Source organism: Lotus japonicus, chromosome 6 (assembly GCF_012489685.1).
Source record: "Lotus japonicus ecotype B-129 chromosome 6, LjGifu_v1.2".
Classification (NCBI taxonomy): domain Eukaryota; kingdom Viridiplantae; phylum Streptophyta; class Magnoliopsida; order Fabales; family Fabaceae; genus Lotus; species Lotus japonicus.
The window spans coordinates 49,827,215-49,844,892 of NC_080046.1; the positions used below are offsets into that span (position 1 = coordinate 49,827,215).

At 34.2% G+C, this 17,678-nt stretch overlaps 2 protein-coding genes across 14 annotated transcripts; one reads left to right on the forward strand and one right to left on the reverse strand.

Annotated features, from left to right (window-relative positions):
* Positions 1-4,744: 4,744 nt before the first annotated feature.
* LOC130724239 (3-ketoacyl-CoA thiolase 5, peroxisomal-like) lies at positions 4,745-8,412 on the reverse strand. 12 transcript variants are annotated; one of them, XR_009014468.1, is made up of 9 exons: positions 8,238-8,412; positions 7,973-8,119; positions 7,668-7,891; positions 7,535-7,597; positions 7,294-7,349; positions 7,043-7,131; positions 6,911-6,956; positions 5,650-6,651; positions 4,745-5,200 (listed from the first exon to the last, which is right to left on the reverse strand). XR_009014468.1 is itself a non-coding variant. In XM_057575430.1 (9 exons), the coding sequence occupies exons 4-8, from the start codon at positions 7,570-7,572 to the stop codon at positions 5,776-5,778; spliced, it is 417 nt and encodes a 138-aa protein (XP_057431413.1). In that variant the 5' UTR covers positions 7,573-7,597; positions 7,668-7,891; positions 7,973-8,119; positions 8,238-8,412; the 3' UTR covers positions 4,745-5,200; positions 5,650-5,775. The 12 variants fall into 12 exon arrangements, 3 of the variants coding, with proteins under 3 accessions (XP_057431413.1, XP_057431415.1, XP_057431414.1); XR_009014469.1 differs by having other exon boundaries at positions 5,650-6,581; positions 7,748-7,891; positions 8,238-8,411; XR_009014466.1 differs by having other exon boundaries at positions 5,650-6,581; positions 7,673-7,891; positions 8,238-8,411.
* Positions 8,413-13,128: 4,716 nt separating this feature from the next.
* LOC130726503 (uncharacterized) lies at positions 13,129-16,728 on the forward strand. Of its 2 annotated transcripts, none has more exons than XM_057577782.1 (5): positions 13,129-13,394; positions 15,130-15,315; positions 15,515-15,554; positions 16,239-16,317; positions 16,435-16,728. In XM_057577782.1, the coding sequence occupies exons 1-5, from the start codon at positions 13,392-13,394 to the stop codon at positions 16,631-16,633; spliced, it is 507 nt and encodes a 168-aa protein (XP_057433765.1). In that variant the 5' UTR covers positions 13,129-13,391; the 3' UTR covers positions 16,634-16,728. The 2 variants fall into 2 exon arrangements, with proteins under 2 accessions (XP_057433765.1, XP_057433764.1); XM_057577781.1 differs by having other exon boundaries at positions 13,135-13,394; positions 16,239-16,339.
* The last annotated feature ends 950 nt before the right edge of the window (positions 16,729-17,678 follow it).

Consider the following 17,678-nt stretch of genomic DNA (forward strand, 5'->3'; position numbering starts at 1 on the left):
TGAGGCCAGTCGTCAAGTCAGGATGTTACAAACACACTGAACTATCTTGCAAAAAACCTACTAAATAAGAAACAAAGAAAATTAAAAGAAGGAATAAAAATAAAGAAAAAATAAAACAGTAAAAAGTTAAGGGAAAGAACTTCCTCAATCTGAGCTCTAAGGCTCATCATCATCCTACTCCTCTCCATCCGCTCCACTACCTTCTTTCATCAATCACAATGCTGAATTAGGTGTATATGCGCAATGATATGAAAAAGCCCCATCTCCTTAATCACCTTCCTTCCTCCAATTTCCGGTACAATTCTTCGTGTTTGGTTGGAAGTTGTTTTCCTCTTGTTTTTCATCTACAATACAAGCATAAGAGTTCCAAACAATCATAAAAGTTAGATAAAAATAATCAAAGAAACTCTTTCTTTGTTTTTATTCACAAAGAACAACCTCATGTACAGTGGCGGAACTAGGAAAAATAATATGAGGGGGCTAAAATAAAATATGAAACAGAAATATAAAGTTTTTTATTTGGAATGAACTCAAATATACACAAAAATTAATGACTAAACTGAATTATATACTCATTGAAAATTTATTATAATTATATTAATAATGTTGGAAATTTGCTAGTTCATTTTTTACAAATGTTTCTCTTGAAAAAAACATATAAATTTGTCAAAATTGAAGTATTATTAAAAAATCCTTCTAAGAGAGTTTTGAACCACCAAGAAATATTTTAATTCTTGAACTAATTAATTGTATAAAAGTTATTAAGTATTAATAAGTGAATTATCTTTCAAAAATAAATAAATAAGTGAATTAACATAATAGCATAAAAAATAAGTTTGTCAAAATGGAATATTAATCAAAAAATGACTTGGGGAGGATTTGAAGACACTACCAAATAGTCATAAATCACAAGTACCAACCATTGAGACAACACACATCATTTGCCAAAACATGCATCGTGGTATATATATAACAAATAAAATATGACGTTTGGGGGGACTGCATCCCTCCCCTGTCTCAACGTGGCTCCGCCACTGCTCATGTAACCAACCCTCTTCCATAGTAATTATAACTTAAATTCATTTCAAACCTACTTAGTAATCGGAGAAAATAAAATTGGGGAATAAAATCACTTAAAAAAGTGCAAAAATATGTTCAAATTTCGTTGAGTCAATTCATCAAACACCTGGTTAGCACATAAATCTAATATGCAACTTTAACATAGAACCACTCCAATACTTCCTCTCAATCATGCTATAGTGATTCAAAAGTGTTTGGTGTAACTATGCACAAATTTTTCCTTGTGCATAATCAATTTTTCCAAATAAATGTAGGAAAGAGATTCATGAAATCAATATATATTAGAATAAAAGAACTTCCATCAGGCTGATTTAGTGACGTGTCATTCTCACGTTAATTCTTAGTGACGTGTCATTCTCACGTTAATTATCATAAAACAAATTCCACGTGTCATTCTAAGGTTAATTCTAATAAAAAAATACATTTTTAAATTTTAGATTTGATTTGGATTTAGGTTGTTTATTTCTTGATTTTATCTTAATTTATTTTTGATTTATTTTTAGAGTATTAATTAATTTTTATGGTATATTTATTGGATTATTTTAAATAGAGATAATATCTATTTAAATAGAGATAGGTTTAGATAGATTTAGTTTCTTTTTATTTAGATTAATAATAAACAAAAGCTTAACAGATATTCAACAGAGTCCTTATATATCTTTGGCTTCTACACATTGACTTCTATACATTTTCAGGACTTTTGAGTTAAATAACATTTGTGATTTTTTCTCCTTGATTCGTAGGTTGAAGAAAGTATTCGTAATGATGGGGTTAATCTCATGGCAGAGCGGTGTGATTACCTTTGAGACTAACGATATTGCTCAGGTTGGTGCTATGATCTATGATGGAAAAATTGATGTATGGATTCTAATCATTTAGTACTTTATCCCTTTTTTTTAGATTTATGGTTCTGGAAAGTGATATCATTTTCTCTTCCTATTTTCATATTTTTTTGATGGCCCAAAGTTAGGTCAAGGTTGATGGGGATATCTAGAAGAAGGAGCATGGGATGCTATCATTGAAAGGTTTGGACTTTACATGACATTTACTATTTAGTTTTTAGATTCATGTCATGCCTTAAAAGTAGTAATCTCCTTAGCACATGTGAGAGAGAATTTGATTTGAGTTTCTGGCCATTTATATTTGATTGATTGTTTAGTCCTTTATATGCATCTTCTATAAACAGTCTGCAAAGTGTTTAGTTAGTAATTATGGGTGCTAAGGTAACATATGTCCTACTATATGATAGGTGTCTAATTCAGATTGCAGGCTTAGACTTAATGTAGAACACGGATGTTGTTATTTGGTAGAACATAGATGAAATACCAACCATATTGTTGTGTTTTTGGATGATTTTATGATATTTTTCTTGCATTCTTACAAAGTTTTCTTCAACACATTGAATGCACTATTTCCCTATGAACAATAATTTTAAATTCAAAAAAAATTAACTTTCAATTTTTTTTAATTCAAACAAAAAATTAAAGTTAAATTTTCATCCAACAATTTTGTATTGAATCTAAAGGAAAAATTTATGTTTGTTTTTCTCTTATGTTGTGAGTTTTTTATTTTATTTTTAGAGTATTAATTAATTTTTATTGAATTTTCATATTTTTATTTAATTCAGGAATTTATAAATTTTTATTTTTGATTTGTGAGGTTTTGGTAGTTTTTATCTATCCTTAATTAGCACATTTTTAAATTTTAGATTTGATTAGGATTTAGTTTGTTTATTTCTTGATTTTATCTGTGGGTCTTTTATTTTATTTTGGATTTATTTTTAGAGTATTAATTAATTTTTATCGTATTTTTATTGAACCCGTGCGATGCACGGGGAATACGTATGTCGTATTTTATATGTAAATCAATACGTTGATTTTTTAAATATAATAAACAAAGATGAAATATAAGAGTCTGAAATGAGAAGTAAACGATTGATTAACTAATAAAAGGATTGGTTAACGAAATCTAAAATTCTACATAACATATAAGGTGACAGATTTCTCGTATTTGATACATCAATCAATACGTTTTTTTATACGTCAGTCAATATGTTGATTATTTAAAATATATTAAACAACGGATGAAATTGAAGAGTCTGATACGTTGAGCATAGTGGCGGAAAAGTCTTAAATTGAATCACTTGTTTGAAATTCATGCGGTTGAATAACTAATAAACAAAGATGAAATAGAAGTGTCTAAAATGCGAAGCAAACGACTGATTAACTAATAAAAAGATTGGTTAACGAAACATCAAATTCTCCAAAACATATAAGGGGACGGTTTTATGGTGTCTAATAAACAGTAGCTGAGTTACTCTGCAGTGAGCGCGATTATGCACGTCAATTTTCGCTCACACGTTCTCGAAAACTTCTTTGTAGACAACATTGCGCGTGGAGCTCGAAACCACCCCTTGCTCATCCACAATGAGCACCTTCAGGCCTTTTCTAGACTTCACCCTTGAGAGAGCGACATACAGTTGTCCATGAGTAAACACAGGCCTCGGAAGGTACAAACCGACATGAGAAAGGGACTGGCCCTGACTGTTGTTTATAGTCATCGCGAAGCATAAAGTCACCGGGAACTGCCTTCGAGAGAACTTGAAGGGAAGACCAGAGTCAGAAGGCGTTAAGGTTATCCTCGGAATGTACTCAGTTTTACCCAGCCTGATTCCTGATAAAACAGTCGCAACAATTATATACTGAGTAAGATGAGTGACCCTCAACCGGGTCCCATTACACAGACCGACCGCTTGGTCTATGTTCGAAGAAGCATGATCGAAACTCCAACTTTCAATATCCTCATCCGATCTACGTGGGGTATCGTAGCTCAAGTACTCTCTCTCGACACCAGGAAGCTTTGACAGCATGTAATTGTTAACTTGCTCGACGCTCTCGAGTGTACGGGCGAGAATCACTCTTTCCTGGAAGTACGAATCATTTTCCAAGTTCGCCACTAAGTCCGGATAAGCAAAATTAACCAACTCAAGAAGAGGATCAGGACCTTGTCCGATCAACAAATCTGATGAAATTTCAATTGTTGTTTGAGCCTCGTCGATGGTGTCAACTGTTTCATCGCCCACCTTAAGAATCCACTCTGCCAACTCTCTTATACTATTTTAAAAGTACTTCACGTACGTACCTCCCGATTGGAGTTGAGCTTAAAACCCAGTAATTAATACATAAATAGATATAACGATTTCTAATCTTAGGATGATATATTTTTCTATATATGTTCTTACTTCTAAATCTATTGTAAAAAATAAAGAAAAATACTAAAATCATTTTAAATTAGATTTAAAATGTTTTTTTGTTACAAAAATGAAATTATTTATATGTAAAACATTCCTCCTCATGCAATTAAAATAAATAAATGTAACAATATATATATATATATATATTAATCTTTTCTTTTCTAGTCTCAGTACGACATATATTTACTACCAAATTTTCATTATTGTATGTATATTTACTCATAATTATTAAAAACTATGAAAAATGTACTTAAAGAATATATAAATGTATTTTTCTATTAATTTGTACATAAACTATTTTCATGTAAAATGCTTCTCCCATGAGAGCTTTTAATTCTTTAGTTTGTAAAAAACTACTTGTGTATGAAAAATAGCTGAAAAATTAAAACCAAATCTACGAATACGAAACAGTTAGAAAGTATAAATTATAAATCAAAATCAAAGCTCTAAAGCTATATAAAGCACAATATGTCCCATTTAAGATCAACTTGTTTGAGAGCATTAACAACACAATTTAGTTTCCGTACAAACACGAAAAAAATCAGATACAGAGTGAGAATCTTTGCTACCATGTCCACATACAGAAGAGTTGTACTGCTTTGCAGCTGCAACCTTCTTTTTGGTCACACTTGAAGGTGCTTCTTCATGTGTTGGAGGTTTTGACCTTTCCTTTGCAGTGCTTGTAGTTTCCTCGACTTTTGAAGACATCATTTCATCCTTTGACTTGAACACATTAAACCAGCCACTACCCATTTTATAAAGCTTTTGAGACTTCTGTACGGATGCTCTATTTCACCAACCACTACCAGCAACGAAAATCACATAGCCTTCTTCACCATAAGATTCCAAGGAACTTAGCTCTTACTTCTGTCAAACAGGAAAATAAATGGCAGTGAATCAATGAACTTGCATCAACACTTTTTTTTTATCTGATCTAAAATAAAAATTGCAAAACTTCAACAAAGAGACAAAGAATACAAATATCTATAGTCTATAGTCATTAAATCTGAAGCAACAACTTGTTACTAACAAATGAAAATAAACAAAAATAAAAAATCAAGTGCTCAAAATAAAAATAAAAAACACAACCGGGAAAATGGTGATCACAAAAACCCAATTTCAACTGGACAAACTGTCGGAGCAAGTAAGCAAATGCAGTTTTAAGGAATTGATTAAATTTAACAGAGAAAAAATGGAACAATATGTCCTATGTGGGATCTGAGGTTATAAAAAATGGGGTGAAAAGATTTACATTTTTGGCTGCAGCACTGAAATCTTCTCGATGTGGGATCTGAGGATTTTGGGAAAGGACTAACCTTGGACTATTGGCAGAGATTTCAGAGGCCCCTTTGCTTTCTCGGTTCTTCTCATGTTCGTCGCTCCCTCTCTGCTTCAAGCCCTTCATGTATTCCTTTCTATCAGGGTTATCTTCCTGTGGTCGATTATATGTTGTCCATACAGGCTCGCTGAACAACCTCATCAACTGCACACAGATATGCACAGAAACAGAACAACTAATGATTAATCAATCCATAAAAGCTTTGAATCTTTATCTATTGAAACATACTTAATCTCTAGAGTCTTAATGGTTGTGGTTAGAATGAGATAGTTCCAAACCTTCACATAGTTACTTGTGTCAAGACTAAAATATTTAGGAATTCAAGTGTAGGTATGAAGTCCTACTTTGGTCCATTACGTGCTAGATAAAAATAACTTAAACCGCTAGAGATTCCTAAATTCACTACAGTCAGGGGTAATTTTGAGTATTTAGGACTCATTTGGGTTCTAGAAAATACCCTCCGATGCCATAAGTTATTTACCTATGCTTCTTTTCATTTTACTATTCTGAAACAGGTCTTCTTTTCTAGAAATAATTATGCTAACTTATTAAGCAAGCCACTAAGTTTGAATGCCAGCTTAGAAGAATAGAAACAATCAATTTGCCTTCCACATGATATGCATTTGTCACTAAACTAAATTTTTATTTCAATTAAAAAATGATTATATATATGCTTTACTTGTTATTTATAGAGAGAGACCAAAAGTAGAAATCACCCATGCACATCGAGATTGCACCAAAGCGATAGTCCTTGCCCCGACGCTTCATCTCATTCAGCAAAGTTGCAACACAACGTGCACCTGTAGCGCCCAAAGGATGCCCAAGAGCAATGGCACCACCATTGACATTGACCTTTCTGGTATCAAGTCCCAATTTCTTGCAGGAATAAACAAACTGCGACGCAAATGCCTACAAAAGACCAATGTATCGCTAAGCGCTTAGTACAATATTTATTCAAGTTCCACTTGTGCGCCTCCACCTAGTAACAAACACAAACACTCTCAATTTCTTTCGATTAAGACACGAAACGCTAATAAACAACTTAGACCCAATAACCAACATCCAAATGAAATTGGATAAAAACAAATAAACAATCCTATTGAATATGATGAGTAAAAGCAGATTGTCGACATTGTTCCTGTAAATGGTACAAAAACATAATATAGATGACAGAAACATGATGAGTAAAAGAGCATCAATTTTAAAAATTTAGATTGAAAAGCACCATCCAAATATACCTCAACAGAAGAGTGACTGCATCAAAGAAACCTTGAAGAACTGAAGCTAAAACACAAATCAGAAAAACATGGTTCAAAAAAAAGCACTGTGAATGACTCAGAGAAGGAAACAATGTTTTGTCTTTAACTTACTTGAAGGTCTAAGCGAAGTGGCACTTGAGTTTCTTCAACTTTTGCGTAATTAAAGTTGAAGAAAATGTGTAATTGAGAAGGGTAAAAACCTATAGAATAGAAGGGAAAACAGTATAGCAAATGAGTAATTCAAAATACAAATTGAAACAATATATCCCTCTGAACCCCATTTGTTTGATTCCTTATTAGCAACAGCCAAGGCAAAGGACAATTACAATTAGCACAACTAACAGAAGATAAAAGAAAAATACCAATTCGCAACCAACGCGCAGCCCAGCTCCGACTTGGATCCATGACTGAAATAATCCTGTAGCAAAAAAAAATCAACAACAAAATGAGAATGGAGAAATTCTAAAGAGGGGTTTCAATTTCAATTCCTCAGCGAAATCAATCAGTTCAACAGACTGAAAACAGAAAAATAATTAGTAACCTCAAAACAACCATAAACAACAAAAAAGCTTGCCAAATCAATGTGTACTCCACTCTACTCACAATTTGATGTTGCAAAGCACCCTCAAGCAAAACCTCATGCATAGGCTTGGGAGCAATCCACTCCTGCAATTGGCAATCAATTGATTTCAAAAATTTGGGGGGTTTTCAACAAAATCAAAACTTGGATAAGTACCTTACACAACATGTGCATGAGCGAAACTAAAATGGATCTCCAAAACTGGTGAGACTGGTAACGATGGGGAAGAAAATAACCAGAATGAGGATGAGAAGAATGATAATCCCAATACACATCCACTTCCTGCTCCGGTTTGTGAAGGGACTTGCTCTCTTCGTTGGCTTGTTAGAGCTTTCCGAGAATTTCACGGAGATCGCCGATTTCGATTCTCACTCGCTCTGCTTCTTGCAGGAAGAGATATTCATTGATATGATGCATAGTAGTTTCTGGAAAGACAAACTAAAGAAATTAAAAATTCTTACTTCTTTTCAATGGCTTGCTTCTCATACCTCTTTTATGTTCAAGCCCTCTCAAGGAATACCATAAACATCCTTCTCCTCCCGTGTTTGTACAGGAACAGAATTGCAAAAGTGTACCCAGGAGGTCCATGCTATGCTGTAAATGAACATCTGCATTCCATTCAAAATTGTTAATTTAGTGCTTTAATAATAAGATGGCCTTTTTATGATTTCACAAAAAGAAAAATGCAAGAAAGGGTGGTGGGGCCGTAGAGCACCGGAGAATCACCTCCGCCACTGAGGAGGTGGCGCTGCTCTGGTTGCTGTTGTTGTCGTTCCATGCAATACGGTGAACGTATGAATTAAGCTTGGTGGCGTTAGGGTTTGGGCGCAGAGAGAAACAAAGTCACAGGAGGAAGAAGAAGATTTCAGATTAGAATAATACGTTGATGGTGAGCGGCGTAAATTGAGGGCCCGTTTGGTGCGACGTATAGTATAAGGCCTGATAGTATAAGGCCTGATAGTATTAGGCCTGATAGTATAAGCCCTGATAAATTTCTTATACTATCCAGCGTTTGGACATACACTGTATAATTTACCATATCGTTTAAATTAATGCAATTTTATGTTTAATGAAGTATTGAATAATGATATAAAATAAAAATCAAATATGGAGGTGATTATAACGGTGGTGGCGGTGGTGATGGAAGTAGTGGTAGGTTGGTGGTGGTGGTGGCAATGGTGGTAGGTTGGTGTTGGTGGCGGTGGTGGTGACAGTGGAGATAGGTTGGTGGTGGTGGTGGCAGCGATGGTGGTTGTGGTGGTGGTGATGATAGGGTGGTGGTGGTGGTGGTAAGGCGGTGGCGGCTACAGTGGAGGGTGGAGGCAATGGTGGTGGTGGTGGCGGCGATAGGGTGGTGGTTGTGGTGGCGATAGGGCGGTGGCGGTGGTGGTGGCGGCAACATCGGTGGTGGCGGTGGTGGCAGCGATGGTGGTTGTGGTGTTGGCGACGATAGAGTGTGGTGGTGGTAGTAAGGCGGTGGCGGCTTAGTAGGGTGGTGGTGACGGTGGAGGGTGGAGGCAATGGTGGTGGTGGTGGTGGTGGCGATAGGGTGGTGGTTGTGGTGTCGGTGGTGGCGGCGATTATGGTGGTGGTGGCGATAGGGTTGTGGTGGCGGCGATTATGGTGGTGGTGGCGGTAGGGCGGCGGTGGTGGTGGTGGTGGTGGTGGCAACACCAGTGGTGACGGTAGGGCGGTGGTGGCGGCGGCGGCGGTGATCGGATGGTGGTGGTGGTGGTGGTGGTGCCAATGGTGGTGTAAGTTGGCAGCAATAGAGGGTGGTGGTGATGGTGACTTATACGTCGCAACCTTATCATGTCTTATACATCACTCACATGATGGATTAAATAATACGTCATTTTAACGTATAAGGGGACTTTGATGGATAAGCTTATACAATACAATGTCATCACCAAACAATGGATAAACTCATAATGTATTGTATAAGCTTATACTATCATGCCTAATACGGCGTGCCAAACGAGCCCTGAAAGAGGAGGAGGAAGAGTTTAGGTTTAGCACGTGTAAAATATCTGGAGAAATAAGGTAAGGGCAAATAGGGCCAAGGTGGAAAAGGTGATGTGTAAATAATTAAGTTAGAATTAATCTCGGAGCGACACGTCACTAACTTGACCTGTGAGAGCGACACGTCATGCTATAAGTTGTTCTTTTCTAATATATATTGATATTGATATTGATATTGATATTGATATTGATTGATATTGATATTGATATTGATTGATGTAAGCATGTAACAGAAGGAGAAATTAATCAGGGACTACCAGGTTAGTTAGATGTTATTATAGTAGTTACTTAGTACTAGGATGAGATGAACTATAAATAGAGGGAAATTTTATGAGTTTTTATTGTGATTTGCTAGATTTTGGTAGTTTTTATTTATCTTTAATTATTACTTTAATAAATTTTTTATTTGATTAGAATTTAGATTGTTTATTTCTTGATTTTATCTTAATTAAAAAAATATTTTCTAAAATTCGACCTGGAAATACTGGGATGCACACTCCTTTAATTCATATTTTAATTTCATTCAAAAAATATATCATGCACTCATGAATTAAAAATAAACATGAAATATCAACGTTTTTTTTTTACTAGAAATTATGTAAAATCAAAGTAAAAACTAGCAAAAATCACTAAAAAAAAAATCAGCCACCATGTAACATTATATTTAATGTAAATGAAAATTTTAAATTCCTCATCTCTTGATTGTAGAGCCGTGCTATTTTAGGTGATAAACTAGGTAATTTATTATTTTTCGTTTATAAAAAATTTCATGTGTTATTCCATTAGAAAGTTTCTCTTCTGTTGACACGTGTCATTCCATATTTCAAAAGATTTGCTCTAATTATCTAAGATTTACCTAGATTACTCATTACTAAATTTATTTTCAAAATAAATTTTGAAACCGTTTTCATTATATCTTCAAATTAGGAAAATTCTCTAGCCTAATTTACTGCATATTTACCGGAATCCCCTGATTTGTCCTTTTATTTTTTTCATGATCTACAATATAAAAATAAAATATGTAGTGCTGAGATTATAAAATATTAAAATTTTAAAATATTTTTCCTAATTAACTAAGATACTGCATCAACCATCTCATCTCTTATATGTACCTGCAACTCGACTTAAAATTCAAAAAGCAAACATATAACTATCATATCTTATTTCTAACAAACTCAATCTCCTAATATCATAAATTAATTAATTCCATTATAATTTTAATAACCAATAAAAGAAAGCAATAACCGACTCAAAATATATTAAAATACACACTCAATCAAGATACATGAACAATTGAACATGTACACGAAGCATGAGTTTTCCAGAAACATGGACTCAAATACAACTAGATTCTTAAACAAATATGACTAACGGTGTATTATAGCCATTATTGGAGAAGGATTTTGATGTTGGATGCAAACAGATTGGATATGAATGTAGTTTGTGGTGATTTAGGCATTTGATGTTGGATACATTCTTCAACTATATTCTTTAGATTGGAGGATGCATCTTGCTTGCTCCTAGCAAGGTCCTAAAAGGTGTGTGTGGATTCTTTGTTTCAGCACGATTAGAAGAGGGATAGATGTTTGAAGGATTTTTAAAGGCTCTAACAACTATGTTTGTACCTGAGGTATGTTACTTCAAACCGATTTTTTGCACTTTTTTTAGGGGATGGTGAGAAATAATGATCATCCAAGTTTATTTTGGTTTTATTTTTTAAATTCTATCTCTCACGATCAATAACTGTTAGTTAATTTAATTTTAACAAGTGACTATGCTACCTTTGTCAGTTTGATAATTGTACCATTGTTGATTATGCATCTGATTTCTTATACAAAGGTATGTTCTTTACATATAAAACCTTCTATTGTTGTATTTGGAGTCTTATTTTTGTGTAATTGAAGGAGTGATCGCATTCAGAAATTATGCACCTTTTGAAGAAATTTTCTTTTTCACTCTTAAGATGGGAAAACAATTTGATGTTTAGTATTTTGGTCAAGTTTCTGGAACTCTATTCCCTGATTAACCATTGTTTCAATGGAGGTTTGGGAATTAGATTTCCTGTTTAAGAAATAAGTTATTAGAAGCAACTTGAGAGGTAATTCTTGAATGGTTAAAATTAAAACCATACATGCTCGCAATTGATGTCAAGTTTGTGTTCCATCCTGATTCAAGTCTACTCCTTTTTCCAAGTATGCTTACATTGCTTTTCTCCTTCTCTAAAAAGGTGGTTTAGGGCAGCAAAGATTCATTTTTACTGCTTTTATGTCAGTTGTGTGTCACTTTGAGGCTAACCTTCTAATCAAGCATTTTACTTGGAGGCTAACCTAGCTTTTAGCCACTGTTTATGACTTTTAGAAGAATCAGTCAAATTTATATTTAAGATAAAATCAAATCACTGAATCATGTATTTGATCCCAATATAATATATAGATGATTTGAACTGATTGATTATTTCTATTATCTTAGGACTTAGGAGCAAAGCTCCAATTGTGGAAGTGAGGCTCAAGAATTTGACTATTAAGGTTGATTCCTATGTTGTTAGCAGAGCTTTGCAAAATATACCAAGCTCTGCATTGAACATTGTAGTAATACTTCTTGGTACCTGTGGGATAAGTATTGCTATGAGAACAAAGCTTTACTAAGGTTGATCCATTGTTTCTCATATAGAAGCGATTTTACGCGGTCAAAAAAGCATCTCATGTAGTAGCACTTCAAGGGGATCAAAGAAGTAGGTGAAATGTGAATTTTTAGATGGTATGATGTCATATCCAATTAGTACTTATGGAATATATTTGATGATTCACTAATGAAGTGTCGAATATTAATGAGTGAATTTTAGAGCTTGGAGTCATCCAATACCATTAGAGGGAAGAGGTGGAAGAAGAAGAATAGTTAAAAGTTGAACCGTTCAGATTAGGTGAATAAAAGTTAAGAGTAATTATATTTATTTATGTATATAACTATAATAATTTGATAGTAAGAATAATATGAGGAATAAAAAATATTAATACATATGTACTATAAATTTATTAGTGCTAACATATTTGAGTTATGAGATCTCACGGGAAGGAACATTTTACATGAAAAAAGAAAATTTGTACGAGTGAAAAAAAATATTTTTATATAACTTAAGTGTACTTTTAATAATGTAAACAATAATTATATATTTGTGTATTGTTACATATCTAAAACACAAAAGCAATATCTTTTATGTAACACGGGTATACATCTTCGCAAACAAAATTCAGTTATACCTCATATATGCAAAACTTTACAAAACACTAGAATTGAGTGTCTGAATTTATGCTATTTAAATATCTACATCTTTATTATGATTATTCTTACCTTTTTAGTATCTTAAAATTTTTATAATTTAAAATATCGATCGATTTATCAAATACAGTAGACAAATTCCCCGTGCAACGCGCGAGTAAAAAGCACTAGTGAAAATAAAAATTTGAAGAACCAATTGCCTATAAGTTTTTTACTGGGACCAATTTAGATTCTTTTCTATTTGTGTGACACTAAAAAGTAAAAACATATTAATGTCCTTAAGTTTTACTATCCAATAATAATAATAAGCAAAAAAGTGTAGTAGAAATTAAAAAGAAAAGAAAATTGCCAGCAAAGGGGAAGCGTGTGAACTGTGAACTCAGATCCGGGGCGGAGCAACTGCGATACGGCCCGGGAAGAAGCAACCGCTCTTACGCGTGCGGCGGTGCAGTGCGGTGCGGTGCGGCTGAGGGAGTGAGAACCGAGAAGAACGCACATCGGAACAGTCACCAGTTGAATCTCCAGGTACCAATCCTCGTTTGCGCGTTGCCGAAGAGAAACATCACACCAGAAACGTAATCAATGGTACGTGAATCACTCTTCTGTGCTGTTTTCTTTCCAATTCTTGTTACTTGTTTTTGTTAATTCATGTTGAAATGGTTCCAGCGTGATCGAATTGAAGTGTGAACGTGTGTGTTTGTGATGTATGTTGGTGAATGCTGAGAAGATTAAGCTATATCATGTCCGTGATGTGAATGCTAGGTTTAGGTTCTTTTGGTTATGAATTTATTGGTTACGTTGTTTGTTTCGAATTCATTCAAGTGAAGGAAACTGGTAGAAATTGTCATGAAAAGACAATGAAAATTGAAATGTTCCCTTTTCATTTTGATGCTAATTGAATGGGGAGGGTAGTAAAATAGGAAAGGAGTTAGTAAATGGTTGTCTATGTCGTGCTCGCGTGAGATTATGAGAATGAAAGAGGACACAGTAAATGTGTATCGAATTACGCTCTTTTAACCCAAACTGTGTGTTTGTGCTGGAGCTTAGGTGCGCTGCGTGCCTCGGATTTTACATGGTAGTGATGTTAGGCGATCGTGATGATGTTTAGCTTGTTTGAGTGATTGAGTCTCTATCTTTTTTAACTCGGATATGGGGGTGCCAGTTGAACATATCCAAAAGTGAGTGTTACTAAGTACTCCCTCCGGTCCTATTTATAAGCAACAAAAAAAAAAATTCACATAGTTTAAGAAATGTAGTTAAACTAGATAAAATGCATTAAATTTGTCTTGAATCAAAATAAACTTCCAAAATTACCCTTTGTTATTAGTGTTGGAAAGTGAGAAAGAGAGAGAATAATTAATGAGACACATTTTACAAGTTATAATTAATAAGGGCATCATTGGAAAAAAATAATTAATATAGCTCAAACTTTCATTTGGTTCTTATAAAAAGGACCAAGATTTTTCTTCTCTTTCATGCTTATAAATAGGACCGGAGGGAGTATGTTTTGTGTATATAGTTTAGTACTAATTGGAGAGTCGAGAGGAAAATTAAATAGGAAGCTAGAGATATGAAGGCGAGCTTCGCAAGCACATGAGTTTCATTTAAGTTAAAACAAGTAAGAGTTTATGAAACATTACTTTAGCAAGAAGCTTTGTCATTCTTGCATAGAGGTGAAAATTGGAGACTATACCAATATAAGATACTACAAGTCATGCAAGAAAATAAGATATATGTCACTGAGATGAAAACGATAAAATTGATGAGTGAAACATACAAGATAAAATTAGGTTGGAAATGAAAGCATCAGAGAGAAAGTTGGGGTAGCACTTATTATGGAAAAGATGGCCTGAATGTCGCTTTAGGTGGTTTGGGTTTGTGCAGATAAGACTTGTAGACATCCTACTATCCTAGTAAGGAAAGCAAATAAGAGAGAGAGGGTAGTAGTCCAATAGCTAGAACTTAGAAGTAATGGGAGACCGGGAAAATTAGAGGCCAGTTTGCTAAAGGTTTTAGATTTAAACGGTTTTCCAGTAAAATTGATTTGCAATAGGACATTATGACATCGTTTGATCTATGTAGTTGAACTAGTGGGAAAAGACTCTATTATTATTGAGATTTGATTGAGCTTCACTTTCTGAAGATCATTGCCAGTTTTTTTTTTTTTGTGGTGTGCATGAACATATCATATTCAGTGCTATGTTAATGCTAACCTTATGGATAATATAGTTGGTGGTCTAATTGTTTTTAGATATCTGTAGACTGTAATGCATTATCAAAAATTTGGAGTGATCTTAATCTAACCTATCATTTCATGCAGGATATGTACATTCGTGTTAAGCGTAAGATGACAACATACTTCATCCGGTGCAAGCCATCTGATAAAATTCTTGATGTAAAGCAGAAGTTGGAAGAACTCGTTGATCAACCAGCGAATAATCAACAGTTAATTCTACATGGTACAGGGGAGGTATTAGAGGACGCTAAGACGTTGGCAGATCAAAAGGTACTACTGTATCATGCTTTGTTCGATGTACTGTTTATTTTTTTATATTGTTAGGAACTTAGGATTTAAGGAATATCTTACTCTTGGGTCTTTTAACATCCATTCTTAATTTCTAATTAGCAAAATAGCTCTGCCTGCTCCTCATATGACTTGCATGTTCTAGATGTTGACAATTTCCCATATTTTTGTTGTTGTTCAGGTTGAAAATGATGCTGTTGTTGCACTGGCCTTGAGGAAAGGTAAAGTGTATATTATTATTCTCTTCCTTGTTGCCTATTCAGTTGCTTTCTTTCTCCACTGATTGCGTGCAGAGTACTTTTGCCATATTGCCTATGCTGTTCTTTGAAGGATCCTGCAATCAGTCGGTCAGTGAGGTTGGGGAAACCAATGGGGCCAAGATTGCAGGGTTTATAATAAATCTTCCCAGTCCAAAAGATAACTTCTTGTTCAAATTTGATTTCTACCATATACATGATATGTCTTGTTGAGCTGCAATTGTCAATTGATGGATTAGAATGAGATTCCACATGGAATTGAAATTGTCCTGTCAAATTAATAAATCATATATTGAGAGGGAATATTGTTAGGTTAACCGGTAAGCGATATGAATAAAGCATCTGAAAGAATTCATGGTGTTCTTCTGGATGGCTATTTTATTGGTCTTTTCAACTTTGATCTGGGGTCAAGACTCAAATGTATGAATCTTTCTTTCTTAGTATATTTGAGATGATCTTTACAAGCATGCAACTGGAATTTTTATGTAATTTATGCTCTGTTCTTTTCCCCTACTCTCTTTGGTTGTTGCACATGTTCCTGAAACTTAATTTTGACAGCATTATCTGTTTAGAGGACCATTTTTCATTTTCACGTGCCTACACTATTACCTTAAACATAACTGAAAGTTATCTACTTGTTTCTTCCAGATGATAACGAGTTTGAGGAGGTCAACATTGTTCGGCCAAGCGAATTCTATCCGGCTCGGGAAGGAGATGCTGCCAATTGGTAATGCAAAACACCAGCAAAGGTTGGCTCACAACTGATACTGTATAATCTTGTAACTGTTTTTCGAAAAGAACTTCCAATGTGTGAGCTAAAAGTACAATCCCGTTGATTTATCAGGTGGCTTGGTGACATCCGGTATCGCTCAGGAAACATCTTCAAACTATTGGTCAATTGTAGGGTTAATGATGTACTACTTCTTTGCTTAAGAGAATATGGTGTTCTCTTTCTGCCTCAGTTTTTTCAGGGTGAATCACATTTGTGGTTAAGGTCTAGATTGGCATTATACCAATGCGATGCTAAAGGATTGATAATATAGGGCAATAGGCTCAGGTCATCTACAAACTTTAAACATTTACGTAATATTAGGCAATTACTATTTAGCATTTCAATATATGGGTTTGATTTCTTTAAGTAAGGGCTCGTTTGGGTGGTCGTGTGAATTTTCAACTTTTGTATTTCTAAATGTAAATTTTAAGATAAAACACACCTGATTAAAATAGTTACGAATGATTCTTAACTTCATTTGAAAATAATTTTAGCCAACTTCAGTAAAAATATTTAGTTTTAACTTGAAAATTTATCACTTTCTCACTATTTTTCTACATCTTCCATTTCCACCCTTTACAACCCCATCACCACCACCACCTAATATACATTGTCACCAGTGTACCAGCACTCCTCCTCCACCATCACCACCTTGTGCCATCCAATATCTGTTACCCTCCACCACAATCATCAACTGGTATCTTCTACCTACTCTCCACTCTCTACTCTCGCCACTGTCAACACTTTCTACCACCCTGGCCTCTAGACTCTCTACCACTGCCCTATTTCTTCCTCCTCCATTGACCTATGTTTTTTTTCTCAAAATGTTTAAATTATTATCTCTTTTTAGAAGCCATGCAAGTAATACAGTGATTAAGTACTTAACATGTTCCTTAAAAAAAGTATTTAACACGTTCAATTCTTGTTTTGTTGGTTCAACAATTGATTCATGAAACTAATACTTTCAACAAGTGACAACATGTTTGATTTTATGACATTGATTTCCACCCTAATTTAGTTTTTACCTTTGCTTACCCAATTCAATGTTTTTGGACATTATGATCAATGTAATTACTTGTAAATTTACATTTATCAATTTAGTCCCAAATGTTCAAACTTTCAGTATTTTAACCCCTATTAAGTTTATTAACCCAATAATTCACATGTTTTTTTTTTTACATCAGAAAGATTAATTCACATGTCATTACAAGTTTGAAATATGAAATTGAAAATGACAACATGCATAAAACCCACACATTTATTTAGGAACACTTCCTCTTAAGGAACACTTCCTCTTAAGGTTAAAGTTGTGTGTT